Source organism: Pieris napi, chromosome 11, assembly GCF_905475465.1.
Source record: "Pieris napi chromosome 11, ilPieNapi1.2, whole genome shotgun sequence".
In the NCBI taxonomy this organism is placed as follows: domain Eukaryota; kingdom Metazoa; phylum Arthropoda; class Insecta; order Lepidoptera; family Pieridae; genus Pieris; species Pieris napi.
The window spans coordinates 8,191,663-8,215,300 of record NC_062244.1 but is presented as its reverse complement, the minus strand read 5'-3'; the positions used below and the strand labels follow the sequence as shown (position 1 = coordinate 8,215,300).

The 23,638-nt window shown below is 34.1% G+C and overlaps 1 protein-coding gene across 13 annotated transcripts in view; it reads right to left on the bottom strand.

Moving 5' to 3' along the window:
* The window catches only part of LOC125053662 (tight junction protein ZO-1), a 101,418-nt gene that overhangs the window by 6,492 nt on the left and 71,288 nt on the right, over window positions 1–23,638 (bottom strand). For 7 of the 13 annotated variants that reach the window (XR_007117604.1, XM_047655137.1, XM_047655146.1 and 4 more), the window contains 20 exons: window positions 18,391–18,566; window positions 16,742–16,929; window positions 14,846–15,115; window positions 14,170–14,343; window positions 13,527–13,593; window positions 12,933–13,083; window positions 11,867–11,999; window positions 11,032–11,175; window positions 10,490–10,662; window positions 9,787–9,958; window positions 9,211–9,427; window positions 7,558–7,738; window positions 5,707–5,928; window positions 5,280–5,436; window positions 4,647–4,765; window positions 4,144–4,281; window positions 3,580–3,692; window positions 2,807–2,932; window positions 1,079–1,216; window positions 120–237 (listed from right to left, as the gene is read on the bottom strand). Coding sequence is in view for 12 of the 13 variants with exons in the window: in XM_047655137.1 (XP_047511093.1) it covers window positions 120–237; window positions 1,079–1,216; window positions 2,807–2,932; window positions 3,580–3,692; window positions 4,144–4,281; window positions 4,647–4,765; window positions 5,280–5,436; window positions 5,707–5,928; window positions 7,558–7,738; window positions 9,211–9,427; window positions 9,787–9,958; window positions 10,490–10,662; window positions 11,032–11,175; window positions 11,867–11,999; window positions 12,933–13,083; window positions 13,527–13,593; window positions 14,170–14,343; window positions 14,846–15,115; window positions 16,742–16,929; window positions 18,391–18,566 (3,177 nt within the window). In the remaining variant the exon portion in view is untranslated. Of the gene's footprint in view, window positions 1–119; window positions 238–1,078; window positions 1,217–2,806; window positions 2,933–3,579; window positions 3,693–4,143; window positions 4,282–4,646; window positions 4,766–5,279; window positions 5,437–5,706; window positions 7,205–7,557; window positions 7,739–9,210; window positions 9,428–9,786; window positions 9,959–10,489; window positions 10,663–11,031; window positions 11,176–11,866; window positions 12,000–12,932; window positions 13,084–13,526; window positions 13,594–14,169; window positions 14,344–14,845; window positions 15,116–16,741; window positions 16,930–18,390; window positions 18,567–22,973; window positions 23,387–23,638 lie in introns of those variants that run through there. The other 6 variants (XM_047655143.1, XM_047655139.1, XM_047655138.1 and 3 more) reach the window with 6 other exon arrangements.

The window sequence follows — 23,638 nt, the reverse complement described above, 5'->3', positions numbered from 1 at the left end:
AATCAAAACAATTATTAAACAAAACAAACATTACAAAAAAAAACAATTACTAATCAAACAAATTTAAATTACAAAAACCTATGTATTCAAACTAAGTATCACAGTAGTAGTATACATACCCCATTCCTAGGCGGGTGATTGTCGGGCGGGCGGTAATGTTTGGGTTTCGGCGGCGGCACTGGCTTATATGGCGGCGCACGCGCATAGTCAGCTTGGGATACAGAGTTTGTTCTAGCGCTGTCAAAGTGCAAACAACTAACTTAAGTCCAAAAATAAACCACACTATTAAAGTTCACCAGAGTAAATTATTTGCGAGTTAGTCATTTTTAAACATGGGACAAATGTTTAGATAATTGTAAACATTTGTCCCATGTTTTACTTGCTACGTAGCTACACCTTATAAAGCACTATAGTTAAAAAAATTTATAGCATTACATATCCCGTAGGCTCAGGACGCAAAAAAGGGGCAGTGGTCGCACCCCATGGACTCTCAGTTTAGTTGGGTGCGTTGCCGGCCTTTGAGGGAGTTACAATGCTAATTAAAATAGTCATGAAGTTATCTATTGATGAGTTATTGACTAGAGAATATGTACATTAGAAGTGAACTGTATTTACATAAATCCATGAAATTATTCGGACATTTTTAATTACGAGTGATGCGTAGTTTTTAAAGACTTTAGGAAAGATAGTAAAGATTGGAAATAAACGAGCTTTATTATCATTATAGCAGAAGAGCCGGACCGGGAAAGGCTAAGCCCAGCAGACTTAGAATAAGTTAATAGAGTTCCTTTTCTAGAAAAGATAAGAATAGACACTCCCTGTTTAGGTTCTCAGCCACGGACCCATCACGTGGATAATATAAGGGTCTTGATAAAAAACCAGCAGAAGTCAAAAGTAGAGGAGAAAACAAAAAACTAATTCAATAGAAACGCATTAAAATATGAAGAGACTGTTTGTCGCTTCGAATTTTAACGATTTTAGTAAAATTAACAATTCATTTTAAATGTAATGTTTTCTAATACTTATATATCTAAGGATGTTTAATGGTAAGTTAATTAAATGTTAAAGCAAGCATTACCTGTACTTGTTATGATCGTTAGTGGTGACGTTAGGCAGTGACGGGCCGCGTGCGTGAGTAGCAGTGTGAACCCCGTTCGGCAACGCACGCCGATACTCGCTCGTACCATTCGGACCGTTTGGACCGTTCGGAGCCCTACTGCGGGTTCCCATGTTTATATTAAATATATGACCCAAGGCAAATTAAGAGAGCGTAGCCTTAGGTAGGCCTCAGATATGTTTTTTTGATTATCTCTTAATGGAAAATAAACAGCCTTCAGTTGTTTTTTTGGCCAATAAAAACATTTATGTTTAACATTATAAAACATTTTTTATTCGTAAATTGTTTTTATTTTGGTAAATAAAAAGTACACGTAGATTGCTGAGTCACTATTTTCTTAACGCAATTCATGTATTTGACAAGAGAGGTTATATAGCAGAAAAATTTTACAATTAGACCATAACTCTTGCCAAATGGTTTGTGGTTTGGTAGAATTAAATTATTCCAATTTGACTTTTGCCCATATTATATCCATAGTATTGTGCAACAAGTTTAATTATGAAATGTAGAGATTTGATGTCAAATAGAAGAGACTAGCTGCCCACGACACAGGAAATCCTAGTGTGGGGGCTTTATTTGTAACTAAATATTCTTTTTGAAGTTATACTTCTTTAGGCGCGTTATGAAAAATTGATGAGAGTGAAATTTTACGATGCGCGCGCACCGTGACACAAAATTATCAGTATGAAGTTGCCCACTAACGAATTCTTTTTATACCAGCCGGGCGCCGGTTAATGAAACATAGTATTAAATTGAATAAATAATATAATAATTGAATAATATACTAAATATTATTACATTATTAACGTTAAATATTTATTATTAATTATTTAATATTTAAAAAAAATAAAGAAAGCCAAAGAAGTATAACTTCTTACGCGCGTACATAAGTACACGCACCCTTTTTTTTATTATGTACATATAATAAAGTACATATTTTCTTTCTTTTATTACGTCAAAAACTTTTACCTTTGTTAAATATGAAACGAAATATACATAGTTAGATTCGGCATGATTATTTACATATTTTCACAATTTGTTAATTTTGAATTATAAAACTATAAATCAGTTAACCCAAGCGTAGTAAATGTAAATGAAAATGTAATGATTTTTATTTGAGATTAAGATTACGAGACTTTGTAATAATCTAATTTATTTTAAAAATATTTTATGTTTGGTAATATAGTCTATGCGGACAGAGAACCCACGTGACTGTTATAGGCGTTAATATAATTTTTATTTGCTGCGTCATTTTATTTATTCACTTTTTTTTCCAACACACCCAATATTTACAATATTTTTGACCTACATATAGTAATTATATAAATAAGTAGAAAATTAAAACAAATTTAATAAGTTTGATCCCTATGGCGGTGTGCCTTTAATGCTGGCAGCATTTCCTTGCTGTATTGCGATACTTATTCATTGAGCGAGGAAAGTACCAGCTCTGGGGTGACCGGTATTTACCAGGCGCAAACCTTTTAATCTTTAATATAGCTTATTAAAGGAAACAAAATTATATTAATTATCAACATTAGTATCGAAGTATAATGACGTAACAGTGTTGTCAACAACAAAAAGGGGATTTAGCACTGTAGCGAGGTCAGATCCTATGTCAGTTCTCTTTCCGCACAGACTATTACCTTTCTGATTTATGTCAAACCCAACCACCTATTTACATTTCTTTACCTGTACGTGTTATCTGGCGGTCGGTAGTCAAGAGGATTATGCTCCAACGAGTTGGAGTTGCGTTGCGGACTTTGTGTCAGGCTGTTTGGGTTAGAAGGCGGTTCCATTTTGCTGCAAAATTCAAAACTAATTTTCATATTTAAACTCCGATTTTTTTTTAATCATTAAAATAAATTTTAATTTTAATAATTTTTTTTTTTTTAATTTATAGTGCTACATAAATTTCAATAAAATGTCAATCAAAACTAAACTCCATTTGACCCATCAAACCCATTAAATGGGGCCTCAATTTGATGGTGTGAGTTAAAATAAAATATAAATGAAAATAATGTAAGACAAGAGTTGCACAAATACAAATTACGCCCGCTTTTTTTTTTTTTACTTGGGGAAATGCATTGCACATTCCCTACCGCGGTGCGACTGCTTAGTGCGGGAGGGTTATGTGGGACTCGCGAATGTGCATACCCACTAAAACCCCAAGGCGCCACCAACAATCGCCTTATGCGGGATGCGGTAACAGCAGAGCCTTATCCGCTTCCCGACATGCGATGCGGCGGTTGTGTCCGCCTCTCCCCGCCCATTGTTGAGATATTTGACACAGCAAGTATCCTTCACAGATCGGGCCATACGCTTTTAGGAATAGCTAGGGGAGATCGGATCCAGTGCTTGTAGGGATGGATCACCATCCATCATCACGCCCGCTCCGTCAGCGTAGAAGAGGTGACATAGTTGGCCGATACGTTATATTAGGAAAGATATAAGTTAATACTTACATAGAGGGAGCCACTTTTAAGTCGTCAGGCGCGTTAGGAGGTAAACGCGAGCCCATATTGGTATTGTGTTGGTTGTTACTATTGTATTCATATGTGCCGTCGTATGACGTTTGCTGGAAGCAATAATCATATGTTTCAATGGATAAACCAATACGAAAACCAATTTAAATATATTTCATATTAAGTTTAATATTTAAATTACGTATGTGATAAATATTAAATATCTCACTTTGAAAAATATTCTCAATAAATATATAAAATTCTCTGTTCGAAATAAGTGAAAATTAATGTAATAAATCATCAATTTATTTAATTAACTTCCTAGTACCTCTTTTTTTTCTCTAATTTTCTTTTAGAATTTCGCCAAACTAAGCGCTAAACTGTTACTGCTATATATCTCACTACTAAAACAATACAACATTATGTACCTAGTATTACATTTAAATTTTGTTGTTCTAAATTTAAATTGTTTTTTTTTTAAATTTATAGCAGTCCTAAATTTAAATTTAACATTGATGTACATGGAAATTATTGTGGTCTTAAACGTAATTTTTTATTAATTACCTGTTGTCGATGTCTATCAAGTGAGCCTTGTGTGGGCTGTATCACCATACTCGTCGGCCGCGCTGAGTACGTGGCAGTTTCATCGCCGCTGCTCTCCTTCGGCGGACCGAAAAGTCGCTCTTGCGCACTTGGTCGGCTCTTAAATTCAAAATATGTTTTTACAAAATAATATACGACTATATGTTTAGCAACTAAGATGCATTGACGAATAATGGTTAACTAACAATACCTAATACATATTGTATTTACGCGAGTATTAAACATTTAAATAATCCTATAACTAAATCGCAAATTTATAAATTACATTTTTTTTAATTTTACACAGTTTTCGTCACTTAACTACCAAGTATGCCTTTATGTACTTAACTTTATCAAAGCACTTAGATTTAAAACCCGCATTTGATTTGTATAATCAAAACCTGAAGATACATCAAAATTGACAACCACTTTTTATAAAAAATACAACAATTAACACAATACGACTAAAAATAAGTATTACTTACAGTGGGATTATGTCTTAGTGAATGCGGTGGGCGACCGGGCGGCGGAGCAGGTAGCAAAACTCCACCCGCTGGACGCGTCACTTGCGACTGATTGGTCGTACGAGGTGGCAATTCGGGTACTGGAATACACGCAAAAAGGTTGATGAGAGGGGGAAAATTGGACTTGAAAGTGGTATTCAGTCCTTCATTACGGCTATTCTATCAGAACTATAATGAACTCAAAAAACACCGTGCCAAAGACGCTTAATGTATCAATTGCTTCGCTCATCGCTACAAGTGAATTGGATAATTGGTATTAACGAATCAATATATTAGCGATTACTTTCGCTGATGTAAAATTACTAAGAAATAGAGAAGCAATTTAACCTTATTTTAAGGTTAGTGCTCTAAGAAAATGAGTAGAAGAAACTAAAAAAATTAAGGCAAAATATAGAGCTATTACTTTTTAACGCAACTTGAATAAGTATCTTGGACAAAACAATATTCATAAATAAAAGAGTGGATTTTTTTAAAAATAAATCTATGAAATATACAAGTGAATCCGTCCTTATCAGAACCTAAATAAAAAAAATATTTAATAGATGCTGAGAGCTAGCAATAAAGGGTAGGTATAATAAAAGCTTATAATCTTACCAGTTCCATACAACGGCGAATGTGGCGGCGACTGTGACATCGGATTACATTGATATGGCGGTGCTTCGTTATTGGTCGGCATGTGAGTATGATTGACGCCGTTCGATTGACCATTTGTGTTTGACGCGAATCCATATTTGCTATCGTAGCCACTTTGCTAGAAACACAATTTCTTTTTTATTATTTTTAATAAAGCTTAATACTCAGTTTGATTATGTTTACGCTGCAATAAATTTGAGAAACGGGTTGGAGCTTAGAAAGTTCCTTTGATACCAGAAGGCAGGTAATAAGTGCGTAACAATTGTCGTCGATTAATCCTATAACAGGTAGTTGAGGGTAGAACCCGTATTTATTATAACTTCTTTGGATATTCTTTGAGCACATACAATGATAAACTTACGAATCATGAATGAGCAGCGAATCTTACCGTGTAAGGCGGAGGGACTGCGTCCACCATATGGCTTATGTCTTCATCACGATCCATGTTGTCCTGCGTCGTTGCTATGGAAGGATCAGATGACGACTTGACAAGCCTTGGCGCTGGTGGACTCACTTCCAAATCGCTTTCGGGACTAGACGCATACGACAGCCTGTTCTCCGTACTCGAGGACATTGAGAACAAGAAGTCATCAGATAACGGTTCTGGTCGCTGTGGCGCCATTTTGATATCCGCCATTTCGTGTCGCATCGAGGGTGGGTTATGGAATGGGGTGAGACAAGACAAATGAATGATTGTTCAAAAGGTAAGATACTAAATTCTTAGCTTCTGTGAATGATTAATGCGATTTCACACTAAAAATCAACATGCAAAATTATGTTAGGTTCTTTGGAATATTTCTCTTAATTAGTTTGGATGTTGATTTTTTCATCAAACGTGGTATATAACACTGGTGTTGGGTATATTACATGTCTAACTAAAAATAACACTTAAATCATACATGGGATTTATAAATAGCAACAAAATATATTTGGTAAATAAAAAAATATATCACAAAGGTAAAAGTAATGCAAGGCATATCTACAACGATTAGGTTATACAGCGTATAAAGTATAAAGCACAATAAAAAGCGGAGATAATGTATTCAAATATTTACAAGCAAATCCAGAAAAGCTTTAGTGGTAACTTCATACAAGCGTCCCCAAAACCTCTACACATACCCCAAGTTCTGTTCTGATATCGGTTTAACATCTCTCTCTACTTCGATCTTATCCAGATTTTCAACGTCATCTAACTTTAATGTCGGCAATGAAAGGTTCTTAGATTTATTTAGAGACCTCTGAGATATTGAGGGAAGGGTCCGCGCTTCGCTCACTCTAGTATTCATCAACGATATCTGATTGCATTTACAATTCGGTATTCTACAGATCTGCCGTACGGGCTTATCGAGAATTGGTTTAGGCATTTCCTTTTGCAAACGCGCCTTCCATTCTGGTACCTCATTCGGTTTTTCTTTTTGGAAAAATACTGAGGCTGGTCTAAACTGATCCGACAGCGGAAGGACTGAATTGGGTCTCTGCGGCCTATTGATGGGTAATTTCGAAGTTTCCAGAACACTATAAGGCCTGAGGTTCTGAGCCTTGAAGGTCTGTTCAGGACTGAGGGGAGAGTTTTGCAAGCGTCTTTGCCGATGTCTTTCATCGTAAGGGTAGCTGAATGTATGTCTATTTCTATTCGGGTTAGTTACACTGTACATGTTGTTAGGCATGCTTGGTGTTAATGTTTCCGAGTAGTAGTATGGAACTACATGATTTCTGTTAGCGTCATACAATTCGTGACGTTTGTTAGTCTCTGGTGAGAAAATGTTTGGTGAGCGGATGGGCTCGGGCGATTGGGGATAGTGTTTGACAGGGTATGAAATAGGGTAAAAGGCTGGGTAAGGGGAAGGGGGAATGGGGAAGTAAATGTCCGACACCATTTCAACGTGCTACACGAGACAGACAGAACAGAAAGAATTAGGTTAATAGCGCCGATGTATAATTGAAAAGACTGGGAAATAGTAGAAAATTAAAATCCAAATCTTTTCAATGTGTTATAAAGTAATTTGAGCACATACAATTTACCAAATGCACCCAACATCTTAAAGCGATCATCTTGAAGTAACTTTCTGTTGATACATAAATGCTATATATTTTTTAAACATATACACATACAATGCAGACCACAATATAGATTGACTCTTACCACCAGTTTACCTGTACCGCTCATTTATATAAAATATTAATTAGTTTTTCTTCTAGACAAATGAAATATAAAACAATTTCTATTTATAACACATACCTTGGTCTCCGAGACCCATAATTGCTGTTGCTGGGTCCTCTGAACCAGGTCACACAACTTGTTGTACCAAGTGTTAAGGTTCGCTTCGCTTAGGGTCACGGTGTGAGTGAAGACATGACCCCAAACCCGCTCCATGTGTTGGCATTGTTCTAGTAGCTTCTTTGAGGATTTATGGGCTGACCTAAAATTTATATAGCTCGTGAACGTATCACTATCAATTGATTTTTTAGTATTAAATTTGAAATACTATAAGAATGTTTGTAGGTACCCGAATTAAAAAAATACGATGAGGGGGGGGAGGGAGGTTATCAATTGTAACCTTACCTTTTTATATATTTTTTATTTATGTTACAGGAGGCAAACCGACAGGAGGACCTGATGTTAAGTACTACCGCCGTCCATGATCACTCGCACTGCCAGAAAAAGAAATTGGTACGCTCCCTTCTTGAAGGACCTAAAGTCTAATTGGTTCCTAGATACTTTAGTAAGCAGCTGGATCCACATAGTGGTGATGCACGGCAGAGATTGCCTTAAAAACGCTCAGTTGTGGGACGACGGACGTCAAGATGATATGGATGGAAATTTGTATTTTGCCTTGAGTAAGGGAGATCGAAAATACACGCTATTGGTTGATGTATTCGTTTAGTAGTTACATATTAGAACTTTAGATGTGTGTGTATCATTAGCAGACGTATACAGTGTGTAAATAGTGTGAATATATATACAAATACATGAAGTGATCATATACTGATACATGATCATCTATTGGGGCTTATAAATTAGTAATAATTAATTTACAAAGAAGTTTCACTTGTGACATGTGTACTTTGTACGCACGCAATTTTTTTTAAACATTTGGTCGAATATAGGAGTATATATAGTTACTACAGTAGAACCTCGATAACGTAAACCTCGGTAACATAAAAACCTCTGTTACTTCAAAAAATACTGTGTTCTCTTCCCATCAGAGCCCAAAACCTCTATAACTTAAAATACGCAACCTCTATAACTTAAATAAATAATCTCTGTATAGGCCCTCAGTAACTAAAAGAAATGTTTCCACAACCTCTATAACATAAAATTGTTTGTGAATGAGTCATTTTGAAAGAGTGTCAAAACAAATGGGTTCGGTATTTATTGCTTGCACGTGTTTACTAATGTATTGTTAACGTAAACAATACATTACCTATTGTTTGCTTTATCTAAATTCTTCAAAGCTTTGCGGCGGTTAGCTTTGTGACAACGACTTACTTGCATAATAAGTTAATGTGTTAATGTATTCTCCTCTCTATTTGTCATTGAAAATCAAATCGATTTAGAAACAGTGAATTTTTTAAAACAAAAGAAAATCACAGATTTTTTTAAGTAGACTAAACCTTTAGTTGTTGTTTTATTTTTATGTAATGTAAGTAATGTGAATAAATATGATTACATATTTAATTTTCCATCCTTCTGATGCATTCAAGTAAAAATGGGAGCAAGGGTACATAGAAACATGTACATACCTCTATATTAACCTTTACCTAACATAGAACCTTGATAACTTAAAACCTCTATAACATAAAATATTTTGTGTTTCCCTTGGACTTTATCTTATCGAGGTTCTACTGTACTAAGTAATAAACTAAACACAAAACACAAAAATAAACTTACTTAGGCAATCCCGATCTCAGTGTTTTGATGATATGTTTATTATCCGCTTTAAGGAAGATGACTATGGGATAAAACTGCGCATAGTTCAATCTGTCAACTGCGTTTGGCGTTATATCCAGTAGTGCGTGCTTTCCACGCTCCATTATAGATCGGATGCTGGATAACCGGATAATTCCGGACGACTTTGTCTTATTGTCTTCTAAGGTGCTATCCATTTCTAGGAATAGTAATAGGGACTTTTAATTAAATTAATATCAATATTAATGATGGTTAAGCGTTCGACTTTCAACCCTGAAGTTTATTTAAGTTATATCTACATATAAGTTATACAAGACAGTATTAGACCCAAAAAAGATGATGAGAAAAGTATGTGACAAACACTTGTTTTTTTTTTAAATCTAGTAATTCCACGTTAATGCAACGAAACGTTGCGAACATAAAAACACATTTAAGTCAAAGTAACCACTTATAAACTCCGTTTAAATGCATACAGATTTCCTCTCAAAAAGCTTAAAATCTCATTTTCATACAAATAGATCAATTTTATATGGATATATAGATTATTTGAATACTTACTCGGCGATGCGAACTTATCAGGATTCTCGGTAAGCAATCTCTCTCTTGCGATATCAGCGGCCGCGCCCAAAATAATCACGGGTCTGACAAACCCTGGCTGCTTCAATACAACCCTTTCATATGCGGGGAATTTACTTATACTATCTGAGAGAACCACTTCGTCCCAGTGTTCCTGTAATATGAGTAATATTTGTATGTTTAAGCGGCTTTAGAACCCCGGCTGTGCACAAATAGATTTTCTGTCTATGTGTGCGTTTAATAATCGCTCGTACGGTGAAGGAAAACATCGTGAGGAAACCGGCATGCCTTAGACCCAAAATGTTGACGCCTTTTAACACAGAAAGCTGACCTCCATTTTACCTATATCACGAAACAGATACAGAAATTTGAGGGCAAACCAAGGAATTGTTTTGTATGTTTTAAGGCCGGACATTATTATAAACTTCTAATATACATAATTGTATTTTTTAAATAAATTGTTTAAAATAAAAGTTGTGGCAGTCGAAAAAGTGAAACTGGTTCTAGCAAATAAATTTAATTTAAGCACAACAGAAGATATATATTTCTGTTATTTATGTACGTTATGTATTTTATTTATATTTAGCATCAAAAGTCGCCACCGGGCATATTGGCTATTGCCATCAATATATTTTCAGTAAATGTTTTTTTTATATTGGATTAAGTTAGTAGAGAATATTCATACCTTCCCAAGACTCTTGCTCCGACGATGCGTAGATCTTCTCCTCCTGAAGAAGTTATGTTTCCCATCGTTGCCCGACATCTCTTTCTTCGTGGCGTTGAACTGAGCCGTTGCGAGCTCTTCAGCGCGCGCCTTGTTAGGAATCGTGCCTTTTTGGACCTCTTGGTTATTACGACCTGAGAAGGCATACATGTTAACCTACTACACATTTAAATAAATTATTGTAAAATTATATCAACAACCCGCATTTTTTTTCAAAATATTTTTCATAATAAAGATTACAAAAAATTCTGATTTTATAAAGAAGCGAATCTATGTATAACGTTTATAAGATTTTATTAAAATGTATTTATTAATCAAAATAACATTTTTTTAATCTAATTAAGTATTTTATCAATCAACTAGCTGTGTTACAGACAACACAAAACAAATTTACAAATCCAGCACTAGGTATAATAATTAATTCAATATTATATAAAATTACTATAATTAATAATTCTCAATCAGATATTAAATAAAAGTTGTTAAATATATAACATATATACCTATCCGATAAACCTGCCACGCTCCTACAGTGCCATTGTGCAGCGTGTCCACAACGTGGAAGACGTCTCCACATCGGAACGACATCTCGCCATCAGTTGGTTCCGTGTAGTGGAAATGGGTCTTTATGTGGAATGAGTCGCCAGCTGGAAGGAAATATCTTTGTAATCAGTTTATATAAGCCGTTAATTAGCCTAGTGCCTACTACTTACAGCGCGACTCTTTACTTTAAAGTCGTTTAAAGCCGAGCTATACTGATTTTGGTTATTTTTTACAGAACAGCCCTGCGATTCTGTAACTCACTTCACGAACTCACACAGCGGTTTTCGCCTGTAACAATAAACTACAAGCTCCCACCTTTTTAGATTGCCAAATCATAAAATGAGTGCTTCACGACTGATTTGAGAGCGACCGCCGATGCGAAAACCGCTGTGTGAGTTCGAAAAGTGAGTTACAGAATCGCAAGGCTGATGTTAAGTGAGATGTTGCCTATTAGAGTGCACGGCCAGGAGCTCCATATTTAACCGCCACTTGAATGAGAAAATCAAATTTTCTGTCTGTTTTGAATTGATTGCCAGGTTGAAAAGTATCTCTTAACGTTAGGGCGTTTGTAAGGAACGTTTTTGTTCGACCGTTATTTCTCCAACTATCCAAATTCTATCACGAAAAATTATATATAACATAGTATGTTATAATATAGCTTATTATACTTTCAAATAACGTGGCTTTCTATTGGTAAAGTAAAACTTAAAATCAGTTCAGTAGATCCAGATATTCCCCTACAACCTCAATTTTTTTTTATAACATACAGAAGTGATATTCAAATAAATCACTCACGCATTTGTCCACTAACAACAGAATTGTATTCTTCAGGCGAATGCTGCACGATGAGATCAATGCGGTCCTGCAGACTCAGCAGAAATAGGACCGCTTCTTCGCGCGTCACACCCTTCATTTCCATGTCGTTCACCTGTTTTGATATATTTAAAAATAATTAGCTTTTATTGCGTATGTAAAAAGTATTTTACTACAATCTAGTCTTGAGTGCTGTAAAAATTTATTGACGATGATTAGATTTAGTTGGATTATATTGAATAGAAGTATGAAAGTTTCCTAGCATTTAATTTTATTACTAATATGTGAATTTTCGTAACTTAGATATGGAAACACATTTCTTAGTTCATCTTTTAAGGGAAATATAGCTACAAAGACAATAATAATATGTGAATGTCATATTAGGAATGTTTAAAGCGCTTTTAGCTTGCAAATTTTAATAATAATAGTCTAAACTAAAGTGGCGCTGAAGGGACTACGTATTTACTGATGTTATAGAAAATTAGAAGATTTGTAGTTAAACAGAAAGAATGTATCGAAGTTTTCCTATTAAACTATCAAGCCAACCAAAGTCTAATAATTTCGACGTTTTAAGGAGTTTCACGTAAGTGCATACAATGTAAACATTAAATTATAATTATTGAATAAACTGCCCCCGCAAACTTCGTTATGCCTGATACTTTTTAATAATTACATACCAAAATATGAAATATTTTGCTACCCAATAGAGATTGTTCGATTTTTTATCGATCGATTAATAATTTTTAAACTTTTTATCCATAAAAGAACTCCAGGTTAACGAAAAAAAAAACGTGTGGCACTCGGGGACTGCCGCGGTAAAGCTATTGCATTTTTTTTTTCAACTTATGCAATGATAATTATTTATTTATGCAGTATTTTTTAAGCTATTGCATAGATTTTATCGCGGGCTTTGAGCGCGACGACTAAATCAAGAAATTCCGTAACGAAAAAACCTAACACACGTATAGCTTAATAAAATACTCGACATGGTCATCTTTGAGATTAACGCTTAGCAAAATATTTTGCGATTTTTATTTATATAGATTACCTTGAGTATCTTATCAGCGGGCTGCAGGCCTTGCAAGGCGGCAGGACTGGCGGGCTGCACTCCTGACACAAACACGCCAGACCTATTCCCGCCACAAAGACGAAGACCCACTGATCCTTCCTTCTGGAAGCTTATTAGTCTCGGCTCAGTCCTAAAAAAATACAATTATAATTATCTATCAAAGCTTTTTTGACGGACTTTCTCAATTGTTGTATTATTTATTAATGGAACACACATTTTTGCGTCGTAATATTTATAAGGAAACTAGCATTCCTGCTAAAACGGTTTCGTTTATCGGAGATATATGTTAATTACTAAGTCTCCATAGGATAGAGTAATAATACCACTTAGGGCTGATTACACTATACTGCCATTCACGGTTCATTCTCAGTCCGGATCTCGGTCTGGTAATGTGTTATTAAATTAACGACAAGTACAAATTAAAACTATCCATAACAGTATAAAAAATAAATAAAAAACGAAGAACTGAGAACTGTGAACGGCACTATAATGTGAAACAAGCCTAGAAGCAAAAAATAATTTTGCTTATATTGGTCATGGTTGGTTTTAGTATTTCTTGTTAAGTTAACTTACTGCGTTTTATTCCTTTGATTAGTCATGCCATCTTCTTCGTAGAGCTGTCTTCGACTGCTGTAGTAATCTGTTAAAGAGAACGAATTAACAACATTAATAAGTATTGTTTAATAGCTTTTTAAAACCCGTTTTCTAAAATCAAAGTCATAAGAAAACCAAACGTTCCTCTATCAGCAAGACACAGTAAAATAGGAGCATTTACATTTTCGTGGGACGAAACAACTAAATTGTGAAGCACTCAAAATGAGTTCTGGCCCAGCAAATGTCGGGTGCCACCCTCGGGGTGAGCCAATGAGGTAGGCACCTTCATTTGGCCGTTGTCTATTTTTCAAATATATATTTTTAATAATAATAAAATTGTTAAAGTAATTAAATGTATTGCTTATTCCAAACTGAGTTGCAGTTAGTGCACTCATGTAATGTGAAGTCCTCACTTCAAATCCTAAGTATATTAAGATAACACGGTATATAGTTAATTGTAGATAAGATGCCCTGATAAAATATATTAATAAATTTGGAGCCATACAATTTTGCATAAATAAAGACAGTTAATCTAAAAATTTTAAGATTTTTTAAATTATTTGTACAATATAAAATTAAAACTGTTTTAGGATTATTTCGAATTTAACAAACATATTTTTACCATCATTCCTAGGAGGTGGTGGTCTCGGTGGCTGATCGTCCAATGACATTTGGCCTCGGCGATTGTCTGACCCTCGGACTGGAGCCGCTACGTACAAGTTCTGCCCGCTGCTTGAGTACGGAGATGAAAGAGATTCCCCACTGTTGTTCGGGTATGCGTTGTGTGGTGTCGCTTCTGTGTTAATTTTCATAACATATATTATTTTAAATATTAATTAAACTTTTGTTAACTGTCAAAAATAAAGTTTTTTTTTTGAATTCGATTCTTGCTTGCTTGTAAGTTACTTTGGCGATTTGTGGAGTCTAGATATAATTTATGATCAGCCTTATTATAAAACAATACAGTAAAAGAAGCTTGTTACCATGGTGACGACGTTTTTTCCATATAATAAGAATGATAACAAGGTAATAAATATCGTACTCACTGTTTATATTTTTACAACAAAAAAATCATACATGTATGATTTTTTTTTGTATACTTAAAGTCGAATCCAACATAAAATGAATTTAACCATGTTAATTGGCGACATCCATATTTTATTTAAAAATATTTTTATTTTATTTTTTATTTATTAATAAAAACACTCCTGCCCTAACAGGCGACCCTAAATTGACAAGAGTGCACAATACGTGAATAAAATTCACAGACGAAGCAAAAAGAATATATTTTCACTCACCTAAACTACTATAGTTGTTATGATAATTTCCATTAGTAACGGTCTCCTCTCTTATAAGTTCCCTTGTGATGACCAAATTAAGTCGATCTTTGCAGGAATCTATTAATTTCTTTGCTTCTTTCAGTGTCATGGCGTCTGTTACTGGTGTGTTATTAATTCGAGAGATCACATCACCCTCGCAGAGGCCCTGCCCCGCCTGGTTTAATTGTTCACGAGCGCGCATCGTCAACTCTTTGACATATATTTTGCACCCAAGCACGACTCCAAAGTCTGAAAGTATGTTATTAGTTGTAGTATCTTTTCTTTTGTTTGCTAAGAATTTTGGTCTCCGAAATCATAAACTATTATCTCTTTAAAAAGTTTACAGAAAGAGAAGAAAGAAAGAAAGAGTCTATGACTGTCATATCTCAGAACAGTGTTGGCCTAGTGGCTTGCGCACGCTCAACCCTGGAGTTGTACGTTCGAATCACGACTGTGCATGGTCGGATATGGTCTTCTCTATGTGTACATTTATACTCACTCGGACAGTGAAGGAAAATATCAATCGGTATAACTTAGACCTCAATATTGGCGTGTGCCAGCACCAAAGATTAGATCAACTATGTACTTGTCTATTAAGATACACAAATGATAACGAAACAGATACGCCTAAGATTTCTGTATCAAGTTTTTTTTATCATAACTTATTCGACTTTATTAATTACGTTATGTGAGCAGACGAGACTTGTCTGTAGGATGTGAGAAATATTCGAGTTATAGAACATCTTAACCTCCCCTTAAGCTTATAATTAAAAATCTTAATAAAGCCTTGAGTCTATTATAGAATTCCTTTTATCAAAAAAGGAAATTTGGAACTTAACTTCACTTAATTTGGATCGTAAATTTCAAGGGAAATGAAGATTTTTTGGAAAATATTTGTATACACATGTAATATTTTTAGAAATATCTTTAATGAAACAGTTGCTATGTTAAAGTATATTCACACAATGATGTGATTGTTAAGATTACGTCAATAGTTGAACGGTCAAAGAGTAGGTATGTTGACTAATACTCGATGTTTCAAATATAACTAATAATAAAATAACAATACTAGCCATATTTAACACACCTTTATATCGCATATGTTATATCACACATGAGCGTGATATTTACGTCATTCCAAGCAACTCTTTTATGCATACATTTTTAGAAATTTGTGTTTTCGTATTAAGTAATCAACACCTACATGCTTTTACTATACTGGTAACGCGCTTCATGTAATTCGGAGGTATAACGTTCGATCCCCGATGAGACAATTATTGTTTCGGAATTAAAGGCAAGACTGATGACATAATCAAAAACGCAGATGGCTGTATCCTGTTGAAGTCACGAGACATTTTCCTTTTAAAATTTATGATAATAATTTATTGCAAGAATATGGTACAAAAATGTGTAATGTGGTACAATCGTATGTTCGCATATTCAGCCACACACAATGGCACGCAAATTTGTCTTAAAAGGAATTTTACATTATTAGTCATGAATTGGTTAATTCTTACATTTATTTTATCGTACATATCATATCACACGTTATTAAATTTATATCAACTACAGTGTCTCACGCAAATAATCATTTATTGAATAATAAATTTTTTCCAAAAGTAATACACCAAGTCGATTTTTAAAGACCTAGAGTCTTTAAATTCTACTTCGTCGGATGATCTTTTAATTCTTTTGGTAAATTATTGTAAACCTTAATTGCCATACAAAAGGTGTTTTTCCTAAACAGTTCCAGATTGATTATTGCCACAGCTAATTTCTCCCCATGTCTACTTCTTACTTCGATTTCTACATTCGGCTTAAAAATATTTATATTTAAGTTTTGATCAGAAAAACATTATCGAAGATTATACCAACCTTCCTTCTTCCCATTCCTCGTCAGAGCCAGCTTGATAGAGGTAGGTGCTGTTGGTGGTGGTGCGGGTGCACGTCTTCTCACTACAAGGGAAACTGTAGCCCCAGATTCCCGTAACACTTGCACAGCTCGCGCGTACTCCACATTCTCTAGGGGCACGCCATTGACTGATACTATCCGGTCATTAACCCTGAAAAAATTGCACATAGTAATTCTCGAGTCGTAGATTTTCTATGAACAATAAATACGCTCTAAAAATCAATACATATCGTATACAAAAACAGGAGCTAAGTGGTCTGTCACCCCAGCTATTTAGTTACCGGGACTTCAATCAATCTATTCTAATACAAAGAGGAAAGATTTGTATGTAAGTTTGTTTGTAACGAATTGGCTCAAAAAGTACTGGACCGATTTTAAAAATTCTTTCACTATTCTTTTCAAATGAATGCTACATTATCAATGAGTAATATAGGCTATTTTTATTGTAAGAAAAAAATAAGGATCCCTACTAAAACTACAATAATGTTACCTAAGGTGTAAAAATATGCCTATAAAATATCTTTCATCGCATGAGCTGCGAAAACTAATGATGATAGAACAAAAAATGTTCCACGATATTAAAGAACATATCAATATCTACAAAAAATATCGCGATAGCTTGTTCTACAATAAAACACATGTTTTTTGTTATTCGTAACATAATATAGAGCGGCTGGCTATTTTGCAATTTGATACATACAATTGGCCGAACGCCCTCCGTATAGTGTCTAATGGGTAACCTCTCGAGTTTGATGGCCAAGACGTCGTCTGTATTAATAAACTAAAAAAGGGAAGTGAATCCTTGGAACTCTTTAACAGGACAAGGGGCAGATTAACATTTTTTAAATTATATTTTCTGCAAGTAGGTTATCAGTCTCCTGTGCCTGACGCACGCCGTCTATTTTTTGGGTCTATGGCAAGTCGTTTTCTTCACAATATTTTCCATCACCGTTCGAGCGAATGTAAAATTCACACAGAAAGAAAGTCCATTGGTGCACAGCCGGGGATCGAACCTACGACCTCAGGGATGAGAGTCGCACGCTCAAGCCACTAAGCCAACACTGCTCTTTGGATTAATACTGTTTATATTCCATTAAAAACGATTAGCATATATTTTTTCTCTCACTAATAAGAACTGATTACCAAAGATGTGTTGCGAGGTTGCGAGGTTCAATCTCCTTATGAAACCTATACAAAAACAAATCGATAGTATTTTTGAGCTGACCGGGCAAACGTCGTTTTGCCATGTATATCATTTATAATAAAAAAATAGGGGTTGATCGTAGAGGGGTGAAAGTTAGGGGGGTTGTATGTATTTTTTAATTCTGTATCATAAAAAATTACCCCCCTTAACATTTAGGGGGATGAAAAATAGATGTTGTCCGATTCTCAGACATACCCAATATGCACACAAAATTTCATGAGAATCGGTCGAGCCGTTTCGGAGGAGTTTAAACACAAACACCGCGACACGAGAATTTTATATATTAGATAATTATATAATAGATATTTACGTATGTCTAGCAAAACATCTTTTATGCATTTTCAAATTTTCTTTTTCGAATAAATTGTGTGTACTAAGTGTGTGGGTGGATATTAAAACATGACTTACTGTAATTTATCTTCCGCAGGTCCTCCTCGCAGAACATCAGACACTGCAATCGAAGGGTCCCCACTAGCGAAATGGGGGTTGTCTCTGCCCCCAGACACTGCGATACCGAATCCATAGCTCGGGACTCTGTTTAAACGCACTCTGTGAGTCTCCCAGCCGGAATTTCTTTCTGCCGTCTGAAAAGAACACGAGTAGTTGGTTATTAAGGATATTGGCACTAAGCTAATGTAAAATAAATAAAAAAAGAAACAATATTACGTCAGTCCCTAAAGAGCCATAATACTAAGGGTCTGTTTCACAATGTATGGATAAAGTACCAATTAGCTATGCAACACATAAATTAATCGGTAGATAAATTATGCTGTTTGTCACTTCATCGGACTCATAACTTTTGATGGACTTTATGTGACGAATAGCGCTATCTGACAGTCGTGAAACGAAACAATAGTGTTTATCCTACCAATAAGTAATAAATAGCTAATTTGGAACTCATCCGTACATTGTGAAACAGACCCTAAGTGTATCTGCCTTTTTCGCTTAACATGCTTTTTTGCCTACTCAGTCTCTAGGATTTAAACTGGTTTTGCTGTATAATATTTAAAAAAAACATTGTCACATCGCAGTTTGTAGGATGTTCATTTCGTGATATTGTTATGCAATAAAAATCATATTTTAGATTTCCTCGAACGTTTCGAGCGAAGTGACATCTAAATGTAATAAATACAAAGTTTACACTCAAAATAATAGTTTAAAAAAACTAAAAAACACGCTTTTAAAGCACATCAAACTAAAAAGTGAAAAATAATTCCTAATTTAGGCTGAAAATGGTAATGAACAAAAAATACTGGTATTATTGTGAAAAAGCGTGGGTTGCTCGATAGACGAAAAATATGGCAAAGAGCTTTTTGCTTTTCACTTTTTAGTTTGATGTGCTTTAAAAGCGTGTTTTTTAGTTTTTTTAAACTATTATTTATTTTTTAGTTAAATTTTTTTCATTTTTTTTTCGGATTATTGCATTGTCATCGATCTTTGACAGGTGCGCAAAGTTTGAATTAAATCTGTCCGTTAAAAGTGGGTCAAAATCGAGTCCGAAGGAGTCGGTTACATACATACATACATACATACAGGTGGAGCTGATATAAAGCGTGTAAAAAGGCACATGTTTAGAAGAGGAAATGTCAAAAGTTCGTAATAAATTTAAGTTGCATTTTTTACATGATTCAAGTGCGAGTGCACGTAGGAATTTCAACTCCGCATTCTTGCAACTTTTTGTATGCTTTATCACTAGCGAACAAATCTCTCGCAAACCTACGCGGTCAAGTTATAGACTTATATTGCCTGAAACAACAATAACGCTCTTCTCTCCTTTGTAATGTGTTAAGCTAAGAGTATATTCTCGGTAAAACTAAATAATTAGCATAAGTTATCATATTTAATATGAATAAAATATGTGACTATGATCATAACATTTATTACTGTGATCATCAAAATATTCAATTAATAGGAACGCAACATTAAAGAACACAATGGTTGATACTTCTAAACAGACAAAGATAAAATAACAATTATTATAAATATGTAAGTAAACTATTAGTGATAGATCTTACATATCCAATTACTGGAAAGCTTATGAATAAAAGTTTATTCATAAGCTAAAGTAAGCTCATTATACTGTCAACCGTATTCACCTATGCTATAGTATTACAACCTACATTCAAACTATCATTTGTTTATCATATTTATCGTGATATAAAATTAAACAAGTATATTGCAGACGATAGTTTAACATATAATTGTTTTCGAGCACTGCTACAGATAGTCCTTTAGGTTATTTTAAGGTAAAATTACGAAAACGTTTTTTATTTTTGTCTGTACCTTCAATTAGAAAAGTCTCGAAAAGCGGAGTATTAAATATTGATGTGGCGTCCGGAATGTACGCAAATTAGTTTTGAGGTCTTCAGCGAATTGAGACGATAAGCAACGCATTGTGTTGAATTACAAAGCAGTAACTGTTGATTCGATTATAATGCCTTTGCTTGATTCCGAGAAAGATTGTCGTTATATGTAGTGCCTTTGGTATAGCTTTTTATCAACTACAGGAAAAAATGTCACACTGGTACAGACTACAGACGTCTATGTGTTGACACTTGACTATTGTGATTTGGGACAACACTAGTTATAAAATGCAAATACCTACGCATTAAATTAACCTATATAGGAAATTTACAAGTAATGTATTTTATTATCTATTTTACTTATGTAAATTTACAAATAAAATCGATAAGTATTTATCTAGATATAACTAAGAAAACCATACAATAAGCCTATTTAAGAAACGGATTAAGATCGGCCTTACAAAATGCATATTCTATATTAACTTCATTTGTACACCTTGAAACTTTCACGTACTAATAGAATTGTATTAGATATAATATGGCCTTTGAAGGCGACTTCTCACGGTCAGGAGACTGACACACCCAGATGCATATTGCAATCAGCTTGAATCATAGCTTTTCGATGCATTACGCTAACTATGTTAAGCTAAAGATTTATTATGGGCTTTATATGCTAACTTCAAAGAATATAATCATAGTTTAATGAAATTTCTCTTTCCCTTATAAGAAATACTTTAACATTCGGACCATCACCATTCACCATTTCGATAAATGGAGCTATAATGACATAATTTCAACTCCGCATTCTTGCAACATAACACAAGCTTCACCAGCTTAGCATATGGGACTAGGTCAATTGGTGTGAATTGTCCAATAAAAAAAAAAATAAAAAAAATTATATATACAATTTTAAATTTAGAAATACTTTCATAATAATTTCATTCCGATTTATAAGTAAAACCATTACTTAAACAATTATAGCAAGAACTAAAAACGTGTAAGGAGGTTAGTATCAGTGAACAATCTTTTAATTTTCTCGTAACTTTACCATAATAAACAAGTAGAAAAAGCTGTATGTTATAAAGTAATCTACAGTATTCTACTAGTATTCGTGCAGACTATATAATTCATACAAATATATTAAAATAGTACTTGCAACCATAAGGGCACAGTTATTAAAAGGATTCCTGGTTTTTAATTATCTAGGGTTCGCATCAGACCGCAAAGTAACTACTTGCTTTGTTCAGAAATGCACTGTTTTTAAGTACCTAGGATTTTAAAAGTGATAAAAAAATATACTCCATTTTAACGAATGCAGGAATGTTATGAAGCCAGTTAAAAGCCTTGTGACGTCTTAAGATCTACTTATATTGTAAGACAATAAGTAGATTGTGAATGAGTGACGCCTAAATCATTACCAATGCTATTCTTACTCGGTGCCAGTTTTATCATTTCGAAAATGTAACTAAATATTTTTTTTAGAATTGATACGATTGTCAAGCCCTCACGGAAGAAACACATTCGCATGAGCTGTTATAAACACATAAGTTACTTAAGCAAACGTTACCTATTACAAATAAAATCAATGTTTTTATTTATTTATTAAAACTTCGTTCAAATAACATAAATTATAAGGGACGCAACGGTTGGCCTTATCGCTAACAATCCATCTCTTCCAGGCAACCCTAGAAAAGAAAAACACAAAAAAGAAATACTAAGGGTAAAGTGCAAGAACTGCATAACAAAATCAACAAAAATTAAATAACAAGTAACACTGAAAAGTTATACAATTACCAAACTTAATCTAAAATTAAATTATTAAGTGTTGATCTAGATTCTAGCGCTTCAAGCCAAAATCTATTAAGATATCAAGATAGTATAATCGGTCATTGAATAAAACACATTCATTAAATATGATTATTTTTATTCCCTTTTCCAGAAAAGGGTGATTTCATTTATGCCACACACTACTTGATTTACTGCATATTACACTCCCATCTATCTTATAATATATTTTAGCTGCAACTCCTGTGTATGCTTTGATACTTTCTGGATATAGAATCCCGGATCTCATGAAGGTATGAAAGTGGGATGCGCCTTAAAAGAGCAATGTACAGTCAGCAAACGCGATAGTCAGCTTTCTTATTATAATGACCTTGTTATATAATAATTATGTGCATGTTATAAAATGTTATTGACAGTAAATTACGGCGCTATAGGTTAGTCCTACGCATAACACCTACGCCTATGTTTATATGCAACAAAACATATGTGGGCAATAATAGAATCTCAAGTTATGACATACTAATTATAATGATTTTATTAACACACAATCAATTATCTTACGGCCGCCCTCAGATAACACAGAAGATATAGGAACTAAAATTTATTTGACTGTCTTTTGTTTATTTTGACACAATTGGACATGGGGATGACACATTCCTACGTCAATTTCATTAATAATTTATAGGGCAAGTAGGCGAATAGCCTCCGGTGCTTTACCATAAAGAATACTTTGTCGCTAGGAACCGAAATCAAGAACTGAGAATTATTACCAATAAGTTTTTTACTATAACAAATAATGTTTATAAGATAAATTAACTTTGTTAGTAGTTAAGCTTAATTATATATATTCGAGTTAACTGGCTCAACTAAACAATTAAAAGTTCCTACATATTTAATTAATACCTGTGATTTATCGTAAAATCCAAAGTTGTCAATTTTCATATTCACACTGTAACACAATTTATAAACAATTACAAATAGGTTGTACACTATCCGGTAACGTTTATTACGCGTCCTACGTTGACGCGGTCTCGCGACGTATGAGAATACACTGCCTTCCGTAAGGTAGGTTTTATACAGGTGGTTCATAAATCTTACTTATAAAAAAAAATATTATATATTTTATCATTGATTGTTAAACATTCTGATTCATTTATTGTAAATTTACTTAAAGTGTTAAGCACGGTAAGGAGGGAACGATATGTTTAATTTAATTGTAACTTTGTTGTTAATAACAAACTACCAGTCCGATTTCTTTTCGCGAAGATCGTAGTATAACAGCCCTCAGAAAGGTGTGTCAGAAATTATCCTATACTTTGTAAAATAATGTGTATTGTGTAACACGAGGATTGATACAGTTTTGTTCAAATTAGGCAATCACGAAATTATCTTGTTAGTCGACTACCACCTAAAAGAACATTAAAGTAACTTAAATACCTAGAATTTAATAAAAAATAGATGGAAAAGGGGGCATCCTGTATATAGTGTTGAAAGTATGGGTGTTAATTTCAATGAGAGTACGGTACGGTACACCGAGACCAAATTGTTTTTTGTTTAGCAAATACCAT